Source organism: Harpia harpyja, chromosome 23 (assembly GCF_026419915.1).
Source record: "Harpia harpyja isolate bHarHar1 chromosome 23, bHarHar1 primary haplotype, whole genome shotgun sequence".
NCBI classification, from domain to species: Eukaryota; Metazoa; Chordata; class Aves; order Accipitriformes; family Accipitridae; genus Harpia; species Harpia harpyja.
The window spans coordinates 7,202,179-7,216,078 of record NC_068962.1 but is presented as its reverse complement, the minus strand read 5'-3'; the positions used below and the strand labels follow the sequence as shown (position 1 = coordinate 7,216,078).

General features: G+C 34.6%; 1 protein-coding gene across 6 annotated transcripts in view; it reads left to right on the top strand.

The window, feature by feature from the left end:
* TMTC3 (transmembrane O-mannosyltransferase targeting cadherins 3) overlaps positions 1-12,741 on the top strand; it is a 35,654-nt gene extending 22,913 nt beyond the window's left edge. For all 6 annotated transcript variants that reach the window (XM_052774554.1, XM_052774551.1, XM_052774555.1 and 3 more), the window contains 7 exons: positions 2,478-2,626; positions 4,960-5,080; positions 5,700-5,811; positions 6,536-6,639; positions 7,826-7,995; positions 8,792-9,018; positions 10,550-12,741. In XM_052774554.1, the coding sequence (XP_052630514.1) occupies positions 2,478-2,626; positions 4,960-5,080; positions 5,700-5,811; positions 6,536-6,639; positions 7,826-7,995; positions 8,792-9,018; positions 10,550-11,370 (1,704 nt within the window). In that variant the 3' untranslated portion in view covers positions 11,371-12,741. The remainder of the gene's footprint in view (positions 1-2,477; positions 2,627-4,959; positions 5,081-5,699; positions 5,812-6,535; positions 6,640-7,825; positions 7,996-8,791; positions 9,019-10,549) is intronic.
* The last annotated feature ends 1,159 nt before the right edge of the window (positions 12,742-13,900 follow it).

The following is a 13,900-nucleotide window of genomic DNA, read 5'->3' as shown; positions in this document are numbered from 1 at the left end:
CTAAGTGTCCTAAACAAGGGTGCTTTACCTCCCTTCTGATAAGACAGCACTCCATGCTACTTAGCTGCAAACTTTGGTGGCTTGTTACTGTGCAACTGTCAGGAACAGACAGGTATCCTTAGGGTTCTTGGAGTAAGTTTTTAACAATTTTAAGTGTTGTGCCAGGACATCAGTACTTCTAAATTTAACAATATTTATTTCTCTACTCCGTGTGCTTACACCTCACTCAGGCTTTGAAATGTTTCCTTGTGAACTTTTGACTGCTTACTTAGCAGTTCAGATACTCTTCATAGCTTATGGTTGTATTTTAGAGTTTTGTCATATGCTTTTTTCTTCCTGCATACTTTAATGGTTTCTGTCTTTGTTGTGTGTGGTTTTTTGTTTTTGTTTTTAGTTGCCTTGACCAGGATATTTTTTGAATGGAGCCTCTACATTTGCTGAAGGACTATGATAAAAAGAAAGAATAGATGAACAGAAGAGAAGGCATTTTTATCTGCACTAGGGCTTTCATTCCATTGCCCAAGAAATTGTGTTTGAAGGACAGCGTACTGAGGAGAGGCAAAAGGATCTAAAGAGAAGTTTGGCAAAACATTGTGTAACATTTGTTGTCAGAGGAATTGCACAGAGCAGAACATGCAAAAATCTTTTTAGTAGACGCCTAGATCATAAGCACTCAGTGGAGACCGAGCACTTGCTATATCAGCAGCAGAATCCTTTCCACTCAAACCCAATGGAAAGAATTGGCTCTCACTATACATCTGTTGACCTCATGGAGCTATGCGACCGATGTCCTTACTGTATTAAAACCAAAACAAAAATCCCTGCATTTTTTGAGCAATAATATAAACCAATAATTTTTTAAAATCTTAAGAGGTGACTTCTTCAAATGAGCTTATCAGAAGATTTCATAAAATAAGTTAGTTAATTTAAGCCTATGTACAAGCTTTACATTATAAAGCTAAATAGAGTTTATTCACATTAGAGTAAAAACATTTGCAAAACAGCACATTGTTAGCTAAAGCACACTTTGAACGTGCTTTTGTACTCAGAAATGCATTCGGCTGCTCAAAACAGAATGAAATACAGAATGATACCCTCACTTTCCATAATCCACCCCCAAAAGTGTGAAGGCATTTCCTATGACTAAACTAGAGGACTGGCTTGGGGATAGCATGATGAATCCTGCATTTCAAAAATCTGTCTAGAGTTCTGTGTTGAGGCTTTTACTTTTACAGATTGGTAGGTGCTCTGTAAGGAGCATGTACTATAAAAATGTAAAGGAGAAAGGGAGAGGAATGTGAAATGGCATTAAATTACATTTTGTCCCCAAGTAATCAACATATTCTCTATATTGTGCTTGTGATTTCTTCAAAGCTCAATTATGTATTTATTTTCGTGTAGCTTAATGAATTGCTGTGGATCAGCTGAGCTGTGTTAATGATCCATGCGCATATTCTTGGCCCCTTGAAATATGAGCTAAAACGTTACTTGGAAGTTTTAAATCAGTGTTGCATTTTTATATATGAAATCCTAGACTGACTTTCAAACTGGATGTGTTAACTATTTTAGCATGGAAAAAACAGTTAAAGTTATGTTTAAATCTAGACAGAAGGTGACAGCCAGTTGTATTGAAAATTTCTAGAAAATTCCTCTTTCTCTCTTCAAAGAAACGTTCCATTTCTGTATGGGTTTTGTTTTTTGTAACTTGGAGGCCAGATATTTTGAAATAATTATTTTTTTCTGGTACCAGAGGTTATAAAGCTGCTATTTAACAATCACCTAGGACTTAAAGCGAATGGTCATGTCCACTTCCTTTGCAGCAGATGGATTTCTCTGTCTTTTAATGAACACACCTTTTGTTAAGATGTCTGTCACCCACCTAAGAGCTGCAATTATGCAGTTCTTAAGTTCATTGTCATTTTAGATATTTCAGGGTGTACTTAGTGCACTGTCTAAACACTGATGTTTATTCAGTGGCTGATTCTGATTTTTATGTTACTGCTTCACGTTTTTTGCAGAAACTCAAAATGCACTTTATTGTATTGTAAAAATAACTGCTTTATGCATCATATAAGCTGGTATAGATTTTTAATTGTTACAAAAGATAATGTCCAAGGTTCTCAGACTGTCATGGTTTTGTATGTGGAACTCTTATTAAAACATTGTGTTGAATTTGATCCTTTGATCCTAGTCTTTTGTTATACAGCTGCTCTTTTCTGTAGTATAGAAAAGCAAATACACTTGTAGGCCCTTAAGTAAGGAATAGTGTCATTTGCAGGTTAAAACTTGCCATGTTCAGAATGGTCTCAATGTAAAACAGATCTTGATTTTTAAAAGAAAAAAGCAAAAACCCGAAGATCTACTATGTATGTCTGTTTTTCTGGGATTTTTTTTGTAATTGCTTCATAATTTGTTTCTTGGGTACAATTTGTCACTGCCTAATCTTGATTACTAATGCATTTGGGTTTCTTTTCTAGGCACTCTGCTTAATAGTGCTACCATTCATTCCTGCTTCAAACCTCTTTTTTCCTGTTGGATTCGTAGTAGCAGAACGAGTGTTATATGTTCCTAGCATGGGATTCTGCATTTTAGTAGCACATGGATGGAAGAAATTATCAAATAAAAGGTAAAGTAGTGTTACCTATGACTGGTTTAACTCATCTCTCTTAATTTCATAAGATAACTGTATTTACAACTGCAGGCTTCCCCAGTAGAGCTCTTACCAGTATGAATTTATTACCTTATAGTTCTTATTCTCTTTCAAGCTCTTAACACAGAGTAATGACCAAGAAACCATTTGGCAGTCGTGTGAACAAATGACGAGGAAGTTCTTAGGAGACCAATGAATTATTCTGAGGGTATTATAACATTTAATTAAGTATATATACACGCACATACATGTATATGCATATATATTTTTTATATATGTATAAGCATATATATTAAAAAAAGCCTCAGACTGCACCATACATTTTTAGAATGCAGTGTAACTTAACGTTACACATTGCTACAAACTGAACTTTACGTATAAGCCTAGTAGTATAACCCATCTCTTTTTTGTAAAGAAATACAAATATTTTCTGTTTAAATCCTAGACATTTTTAAGGATTAGGCAAAAAAATTTCTTGGCCAGATTTGATTTGTAGTTTATTCAAAGGTGATTACTGACTGAAGTTTATATAATGCATGTATATCAGTCCACAGCATATTAGAATGTCTTTTACTGATTAAATTTTCAGACATGCCATGCTAGGAATGGACATCAGAGCCATTCATTATTTGTTAACTAAAGAATTTTTTGGATAACAATTTCTCCTTAGGAAATTCTGCTCTAAAAGCACGTTTTGCATGCACCTTTTTTTTTTCTGCTATCTTCTACATTGATCTGCGCGTACCTCCCTCTGACCTGGATGCTTTACCTTTGTTACCCAAATGGCATCCTAATGCTAGTTCAGACAAATGAAAAGGCAGCAATTCCCAGTCTATGTTGTCTGCAATCATTAGAGGTGAGGCCTTGCAGTATAACTTAATGCTAACAGATGCTGCCAAAGCTGACAGCACTGGATAATGAGAAACTAGTGATATCTTGTGGGAGTGAGGATAAAGTATTACCACAAGTCGCACTACGAGGCAGTAAAAATAGAAGTGATGCGAAAGAAAGCAGGGAACCAGGAGAGGATGGCTGGGGAGAAAAATTAGGCAGCAGTGTCATTTACTACAAAATTATTGGAAATCAGCACTCTAAAAAGTCTTGAGAGAGAGAGAATGCTCCTTGCTTTAGAAATGCGTGGAAAGAAAAGACTTTCTCATAAGGATATAGATTACTGTGTATGCCAGTTCTCACTGGTTGCTTTGCTAATGTTTTAGAATTTCTCTCTTAATTCTTCTGTTCTACTTATTATTTTGTAATATCTTTTAAAACCAAGCACAGTAGTCTAAGTGTGTACAGCATTTTGTATATCTTAAAAATGGAAGGAAAAAAAAAACCTTTCAGTTTTTAGCAAACCCCTGTGAAGTACAGAGTGGTGTGAACAGCTGTTGCATAAGTCAGGTATAAGAAATAGCTGGCAATGGTGAATAGCTGTATGTCTGCTCAAGAATGAGTTTTTTAAAAACAAAATGATATTCATAATTGTAAGGAGGCTACTGGTTGTTTAACATATTTTTTTCATAATTAGATTAGAATTCAGAGATCAAATGACCAGCATGTTAAAGCGTATGTTTTATATCTGTTGTGGTTAAAGTCAGTCATGTTTAAACTCCAGAAAAATAAACTGCACGAAATCCAGATGATTGTTCCTGACAACCTCGTCAGAGAGAGTGACTTCTGCCCCAATGTGCAGTTTTAAAAATAAAATTGCTGTGAAGACATTAAACCTTTCTCCTATTTAGATGTGACAGTAGCACTAGGGGTTTATTTGCTTATGGAAGATCGGGTAGTTTCCACAGCAGACCTTTCTATTAAGATGTGTTCTGCAGTGTCAGAAAGATTGGTGATGTGCGCAGTAAAGAATTTGTGTTGAATTGACTGATAGGAAACAAAAGAATGGGATGATATTGTAGTTGCTTTTTTTATTTTTTTAATGTTTTGTACAGTGTTTTGAAGAATCTCACTGTTTGACATCATGATCATGTTCATTGCCTTAAATTACAGATAAGCTCCAACAGAAGTATAATTTTTGTATATTTTTTGTTTACATTGCATAATGTGGATTGTATTTGTTCCTAAGTGAATTACATAGTGATAACAAAAACCTAGGTAACTGTCCAATTTCAAGTTAATTTTATTATTATTCCCTTTCAAATTCTGGAGTGCACCATTTGGTGATGAGGCAAATAAATTGGAATATACCATTCACAATATGGTCCTCAGTTTATTTGCCTCCTAGCGTATGAGATACTCTAGCATAAATTAGAATTGTTTGTGTGCTTATAACAAATCTTTGTTTTATTTAATAGTGTGCTAAGAAAAATTTCTTGGGTTTGTTTGGCTGCGGTACTATTCACTCATGCCTTAAAAACACTGCACAGAAACTGGGATTGGGAGTCAGAGTACACATTGTTTATGTCAGCTTTAAAGGTACTGTATTCTATTTGAAAAGGATAATGGAAAGTTTGTGTTACTGTCCTTCTCAAAAAGCTGCAGCAGAGCATGATAAAAATGGAGAGAAATGATGCTTGTTTTGCCACTTTTATTCCTACATTGACAGTGTTAACGTCTAATTAGTTGCTTTTGGGAATGCTTTAAAAGCAGTGTGATGCACACATGGGAATTCATGTGCAAGAAATACATGATAATTTTTTCTTGAGTTAAAGCCGTTGAATGTAATCTCATATCTGGATGAAAGCATATGTTTCAGTACAAAACTCTACAACAAGTTTGATGCATAGAATAATTTCTTCAATGTGCATATGGCAGGATAGAATAGTTTGTACAACATCCCATAACAATTATAATGAATTTTAAAACGTTTGGTATATCTAGGGGCAAATAACTTAAAATAAATGGATGTCGAGCAACAAGTTCAATGTAACCATTCTGTATGCAGTGTTTTGTTATTCTTAACATATAGCAGCTTAATGAAATCTGTCATTTGCTGTGCATTTTTACATCTTTTAAGACATAGTTAAAAGAAAATAAGTTGTTATGTAATTTTAGCTTAATACCTTATGCACTGGTATCTTTTTTCTGGTTTTAGGTAAATAAGAACAATGCAAAACTATGGAACAATGTGGGGCATGCGTTAGAAAATGAAAAGAATTTTGAAAGAGCTCTGCAATTCTTCATACAAGCCACGCAGGTGCAACCAGGTAAAAGCTTTGACGTTGCCATTGAATGGCATCTCCGCATTCCTAGTATTTCAGTATGCTTAGCTTACTTAACAAAATAGTCTCAATGATCTGTTTTTCTCCAACTGAGCATCAAACAATGTCATACACTAAGTTAATTGATCCATAGTTTTTGGAAATAAACTCAAGAGAAGTCCTCCAGAAGAGTTTCTATCTATAAAAAGATGAAAAGACTTTCCATTTAAAACGATTATTTGGATGACATTCTTTCTGTGTAATTTCTTATGAAACATAATTATTATTTAATTGTCTTATTTAAAACTAAGGAGGTGTATAAAAAAATTACAAAATCTAGATTGTATCAAAGTGCACATTTATTCTATTTTACATATTGTTGCAAAAGAAGTTCTAGGTAGTACTGGACAACCTTTCCTTTTTCCTTTAGAAGCCTAATAAATAACCTTCAATTTATGTGTCTCTACTATAACAAGAGATTAAAGATAGATATGTGAAAGTATGACCTCAGATTTTTTACCACTTCCCAAGTAACTTTATAATCCATCTTTGGTTCATGGCTAAATTATTAGCTTCATAATTAAGATTTAAAATAATATAGAATTGCTTTTTGGTGGTGGTGGTCTTTCTGCAGTACCTGTACTTCATGCTACTCTGAAGGCATAGGTATTTATTTTTGTGATACTTAGTTCATGGAAGTATTTGAAATTTCATTCTTTTCTTTATTAAGATGATATTGGTGCCCACATGAATGTAGGAAGAACTTACAAAAACTTAAACAAAACTAAAGAAGCTGAAGAATCATATATGATTGCTAAATCATTGATGCCACAGGTAATTAGTAACTTTATTTTATCTACCACCACAGGAGGGAACTCTTTCAGACCTATATTCATGATACCTATTTTGTATTTTTCCTGAAGCTCTGTGTTGCTGTATACTTTAAAGTTGTTAGGGTTTGGGTTTTTTTTTTTAAATCTATCTATTAAAAGAGTGGGTTGTATACAATCGTGGCTGTTAAAAAAAATGCTAACTTGGCACTTCTTCAGTAAAACTATTTTAAGTTACTTTTTATACTGCTCTGGGGTTTTTTTGCTGAAATCGAGGATATAAAAGAAAGCAGCAGTTAAAAATGTACACCTACAGTTTCTAGTCACAGTGGGTTTATTTTCACTTACAGCTAATACATTGATGATGACTGAGTTCCCAAGAGAAGTCTTAAATGCAGCACTGGAGGTGGGAGAAGGTAGCCGCAGCAGCGACAAAGAAATTCTTTGCCTGAACATACTTTTAAAAACAAGTGCTTTGTTGCCTTTAGAATTTGTTAAGTTAAATTTATACCTAGCAAATATTACTTATTCTAGCTCTGGAGGAGAAAGAGAGGAATATTTTGGAGAATGTATGAAGGTAACAAAAGCTGTGGGTAAAATGAGGCTGACAACAAAAATCAGCAGTCCCTTGAGTAGAAGTATGGCATTAAAAAGTTTGTATTGTGAAACAGTATGAAGATTCTATATGGATAAAGTATAAACAGTACAACAGTTGCAGTGTCATTTTCATCTTTCATGACTACTTTTCATCTGCTATATCAGTGGCTGGTAAAATCTTACACTTATCTTAGGCTGGAGGGTTAAAAAAAAAGAATTAAAATGTCTGATAAAATGTCAGTTTAGGCTTTAGGAAATATTCTTTGTCTGAATGGGGAAAGTTTTGCAAGGTCTGGTGTGTTTCTAATGGCTATCTGCATGAGCCTAATTAGGTAGTAGCAGAGCTTAATTAACTGATATGTTAAATATGATATGAGTCATATATTTCTTCATAGAATTAAAGAAGACAAAATATCCTGTTTATATTTTTGTATTATTTTCTGGGAAAGAAGAGTTGCTACTTGTAATCACTAAGAGCCTGCACACTAATGTCCAGTGATACCCTAAAACAAATGTGATGAAGAGGACATCTGTATTAATTGTCTTTTATATTTTTACTCATCTGTGTTTGGTACATATATTCTTTTTGACAGATTATTCCAGGTAAAAAGTATGCAGCAAGAGTTGCTCCTAACCATCTGAATGTTTATATTAATCTTGCAAACTTAATTCGAGCAAATGAATCTCGCCTTGAAGAAGCAGATCAATTATATCGACAAGCAATTAGTATGAGGCCAGATTTCAAGCAGGCTTACATCAGCAGGTATCTTTTCTAATTTTAGAGATACATATTCTTGAATAAACATTTATGTATTTGCAGTGCTATGAGCAGTATTTAGTTCATACAGTTGAATTAGCTGCTGGAATTAATTCATTTTCCAAATGAGAAGAAGATTTGGGGCAATAATCAGTTATGCATTACAAGCCCTGTTCTTTTAAATTCCTGCTTCAAATGGTGTGTTTTCCCATAGGCTGTGTATTCAAACACTGTAGAGCAAGATGCTTCTGTTAGATTTCTTTATGAATCTCAAACTCAAATTTCTAATCTCCTAGTTTAGTTTTGAACTAAAAAGCTTTTGGTTAGTCTGAATCGTGGACCTTGCTTTATCCTTCTTTGTTAAAGGTGGTCCAGAAAATGCAGGACTTAACTATAAGGCACATAAATGTCAACTAAATAGATAAGAGTAATGTGGCTGTAGGCATTGAGGCTTCTGTTCACTATTTTGTTAGTTGTGATTCCCATTGGGACTTAGGGAGGTACAAAGATGCCTGAACTATAGCTGTTGTAGTGTAATTACAGAGCCAATATCAGGAACCCTTGATCACTTTTTTGGTTTTTGTCCTGCATATATGTTTGTTGTAAACAGACTTTTGAGAGCTGAAAGCTTTGGGAATGGTATGTAAAGAAGGTCCTGCATTGTTTTGTGTTTGAAACAAACAAACAAAAACTGCTGTTATCTCACGTCTACTGTCTATAGGAGGGCAAACTTTTAAAAAAACTCAATTATTTTCATATTAGTGCGAATAAAAGTTGAAGCTTAAATCTGATTCTTCAACAGGGGCGAATTACTTTTAAAAATGAACAAACCTCTGAAAGCTAAGGAAGCTTATCTTAGAGCTCTAGAACTAGACAGAACCAATGCAGACCTGTGGTACAACTTGGCAATTGTTTACATTGAACTGAAAGATCCAACAGAAGCCCTGAAGAATTTCAACCGAGCACTAGAACTCAACCCAACGCATAAACTGGCATTATTCAACTCGGCACTGCTAATGCAGGAATCTGGTATGTTAGTTGTCCCTTATATAAATATTGTGTACTTGCATTTATAGGATCCATACTATTTAATTTTTAATGAACTGGTTTAGTTTGGGAAAGCAGAAGTTTGTAGCATCATCAAGGAAGAAACTGTTTATTGTAATAGTCAGCTTTGTAATTTATTGGTAGCGTATAGAATTTGTGCAAAGTGTATATATACCTTAGCTGATCAGCTGTTTTACAATATAACATCTTATACCTATAAAGAATAGTGTTACACAAACATCTTCAAAATTGTGCCTATATAATCTTAAAAAAACATATTTAGTAAAATACATGTAATATCTATGTTTTGCATTTATATTGATTGATTTCATTCTTTGTTGACTAAAAAATATAGCTGACTTCTGTGGGCTTTAAATCTAGCCCTAGGAAATGTGAATGTTTTCATAGGTTCCTCTGTAATACTGCTAATTAGGATGAATTAGGTCGGATTTTCATGAGTTTATTGTTTTCATATGTATAGCTTCTAGCTGTATGGGTAAGTGTAAGCCTTTCGTGAATTCAGGCTGTTGCAAAGAGTATTTGGCAAGTGACTAGTAAGGTTTGTTTCCCTTTTGTTAGGATGGTAAACTACCCCTAAGAAAGACATAATATGGAGTTGATTGGATCTGATGCAAATGGATTATTCTCCATTTCTTCTCACATTGTAAGTCAGGTAGTACAAGAAGTGCCTTGTTTCTTGTCTGTAGAAGCACAAGGTGCTTCACACAAGCAGAAGCATTAGCTATCTACTGTTCAGTTATTCATACTGGAAGGTGCAGCACTGTTTAAGGAGGTGAAAGAAGGTGGTTAAAATCAGCTTCCTGCTCCCCCATCCTTCAGTAAGTCTGTGCCTGGAATTCCTTACTAAAATATGTTCACTGGAGTATTCAGAAAAATAGTACAGACTACAAGCTAGTCTAGCTAATCCTGGTATTATCAGACAAGATTATTTTATTGTATCTTTTTCAGACTTTGAGGCAAATTAACATATGGGAGTTATAGATTTTATTGATTTGGTGTTAGAAGATATTTAGCCTGGCTACCTCTGAAGTCACCCTATGTGATCTCTGTCTTTAAACTCTTTCAATCTATCTTTAACAAAATGAGATCTTCCACTCCAAGTTTGCCTCTCTAAGAGCTGGTTTGTCAGAACTGATGCCTTCTCTGCATTCCATTTGCTCAACCATACATGAAAATAACTTCTGTTAAACTTGTAGAGACACCTTTTGCATCTATTATACCAAACCTAAATATAATTCAACAGATAATAGAATAATGATGCTGACTTTGGCTACGAGTCAACTGTAAGTAGTTTCATTCTGTAAAGAAGGCAGATGTCATTTACTTTTTCTGTTACACAACAATGATAAAAAGTAGCATTTTAAACCCTTTCCCTTTTACAGTTGTATTAAAGATGTTACATTTTAATTTGTATCAAAATTAGCATTTTACAGGCCTGGTCTAAAAATCCTTCAGAGTAAATCTAGAATTAAATGCATTTTCTGTCATTTAGGTGATGCTCGGCTTAGACCTGAAGCTAAACAAAGGCTGTTACATTATGTGAAAGAAGAACCACAGGATGCAAATGGGTACTTCAATTTGGGTATGCTCGCAATGGATGACAAAAAGGATATGGAAGCAGAGGCATGGATGAAGAAAGCCATAAGGTTACAGCCAAACTTCCGAAGTGCTTTGTTCAATTTGGCACTGCTTTATTCTCAGACAGCAAAAGAATTGATGGCTTTGCCCATCCTGGAAGACCTACTGAGATACTACCCCGATCATACCAAAGGTCTGATTTTGAAAGGAGATATCCTTATGAACCAAAAGAAGGATATCGTTGGAGCAAAAATGTGTTTTGAGAAAATTTTGGAACTAGATCCCAACAATGTACAAGGAAAACATAATCTTTGTGTGGTTTACTTCGAAGAACGAGACTTGATAAAAGCGGAAAAATGTTTGGTTGAAACGCTAGCACTGGCACCTCATGAAGAGTATATTCAGCGTCATCTAAACATAGTTAGAAGTAAAATTGCATCACTCGGTGCTACGGAAGAGTCATCGCTTCCAGCAGATGGGACTGCAACTGCAGCTGCAGAAGAAAAAAAAAATTCATTTCAAAATTCGAAAGACGTAAAAAATGAGCAGAAAACCACCCAAACAACAGTTGATAACAATAAAGGGCACTCAAAAAATAAGAAACGAACAGAGAAAAACAATATGGACAAAGAGACTCCCAAAAAATCTACAAAAGAAATCAAAGACATTGAGAAAAAGAGAGTTGCTGCTTTGAAAAGACTAGAAGAGATTGAACGTATATTAAATGGTGAATAGTCTTTATCATGTCACAATAGAGTAAGGGGAGAATACTATTTTTAATTATTGTTTAATATGTGATCCAACTGGAAAGTGGTCTCAGTGCTTTGAAAATAGAAATAAAGTTGCATATCACTTAGCAAGCGGCAAAAGGCATTACAGTGCTTTATGTGAGAAAACTGCAACTTTTAAATACGATGGGGGGGTGGGAATCGAAGGATAAAGAGTTGAGAATAATCTTAAATGCAGAATCCTAATAGTGAGAAAATAGCACTCAAAAATCACTGGTAGTCAGGGATGTTCAGTAATGCTACTTTCAAAGAATCAGCTTAAGAACTGAATGGAGAATTAATGGGATAAGCCAGACACTGCTGCTTTCCCCCATATAAATCTGTTTGTATTAACATTATCTACATTTCAGTTTACACATCATCAGTTTAAATCTTTCTAGACCTCTGCTATACATGAAAAAGAGTTTATCTTTGCATTATTTGTTTCCAGAACTTAACAAAGTCATCAAAATGCCACTGGTTGTAGTATAGGAGGATGCAACAACAGACTAAAATTTTCAGTTGCATTCTAAATATGGAATGATATAGTAACCTTTTAATCGTTCTTTACTTACAATGCTAATGGTTTGTACTGTTTTACCTGATAGAAATCTTATGGTGCTCTTAAGATCTTTAGACTATGCTTTTACTTGTAAAGGAAATGTGTGTTTTTTCTTCAACTGTCTATCACCTGGTTGTTTTTAAAAATTATATAAAAAAGGGTGGTTTTCTCACTTTTTCCGCAGTTCATTGAATGCTGATAAATGCACTTTTGGTACAGTAACCAGTATGCTATGCAGTAGTCCTTGTTGACTTTGTATCAATGGCTGTGGATTGACTCCTTGGTGTGTAGTAAATTCTTCCTTGTTTATAGCAAACTGGCTTTACTATTTCTGTCATTGGAACAGTGTTTCTATTCTCATGACTTTTTACAACACTAATGTAAGCAATGATTGCTGAAGGAAGTGTGATAATAATTAAGCCACTGAATTTAGCAATGTTTAACATAAGGAAATGTAGATAGTATCCTTCCAAATACTAAGTTCTGTTGTTTTGATACTTTGTCATGGGTGTGTGGTTTTTATTAAATATTTATTTTGACTACTAAAATATTCCCATTTATGCTTTTCCACTAACGCATCATTTTAATTTCTTACATGAAATGAAAATCTTTGCAATTTCAGTGTTGCTTTTATCCTTGTGCAATGCATATATTTTTGTTTAAATATACTACCGATTACCTAAACCTGATGTTTTCCTTAATTACGAGAAAGAAAAGAAGTGTAAGAGCTGGGTTCAGTAATAATTTAATTAATCATTAAATCTAACTCTTACTCTTCATGTTTGGTCTTATTTCATGATGTAGAAGTATTCCTTAGCAACTCTACTGTTTAAACTTAATCCTTTCTGTAACTGCTCAGCTTTCTGCCTCGGGCAGTAATCCAGCTGTAAGATGTAGTATTTATCTCTGTGGGAGGGATTTTCAGTGGTTGAAGGCCTTGCACAGACTTTTCTTTATTATGTATCATTTGTAATGTTACCACAACAATTGCTTGCATGGTAATAACTGGGGGGGCTGGGGAGGGAAGTGGGTTTTTAAAAACATGATTTAAAAGCTGCGGACAGGAACAGATATGTGGTGTGCAGCTGTTCTTCATACAAAAGTTTTTAAGTGCCGCTTGTAGTGAAGTGCTCCCAGGAATCTATTGACCACACCTTGAAAATCGCTGTTTTATCTTGTCTGTGAATAACTCGGATACTTGTAGCTAAAATAGCTGGTATGTTGACCTTTATAGAAACTTTAACTTGCATATTAAGTCTTCCGTCCAAACCTTTGTTTTACAAAAGAATTAGTCATTGTTCTGGGTTATACAAAGGAACATTCATTTGAAAATGGAAGGAACTCAGTAGTAAGAAAAGGTACTTTCTGATGGAGCAGGCCAGGATTCTCCTCTCTCTGGTATCAAGAGCAGCCAGAGTCCTGTTGCCGCAACACTTTCATTCGGTCTGTAAATTGAAGAGGGGAGTAAAGGCACATTCTCGATTTCTGCAGTTGAGCCTCTGTCACACTGCTCTCATCTTGACCATCCAAGTAGCTCTTCTTTAGGGACTAGCAAGAATTGTTAGGTTTATTGATACTAAGAGGTGCCATCAGGTTTAACTAACTAAAATCATCAGACTAATGAAAGCTGACGGATGCTGGAGTTAAGTCCTTCAGTCTGTTATCAGGCACCATGCCCCTTTTGTCTCTTTTAAAGAAATTTTAGTAAAAACAAGTATTTTGACTAATGTCAGTGTGCTGAGTTGTATTTAGCCTGTTAGGATGTGTCAACCATATTAAAATTAAACTCACGTGAGAAAAATGGTTCAGTAAATTGAAGTGGCATAACTTATGAAAAATAATCAAAATAGCATTTGCTCATAGGTAAACTATCAAAGAGAATAATTTTGGCTTTGCTTGCAGATAGAACAGAATAATCGACAGGCGTTTTTCCGCT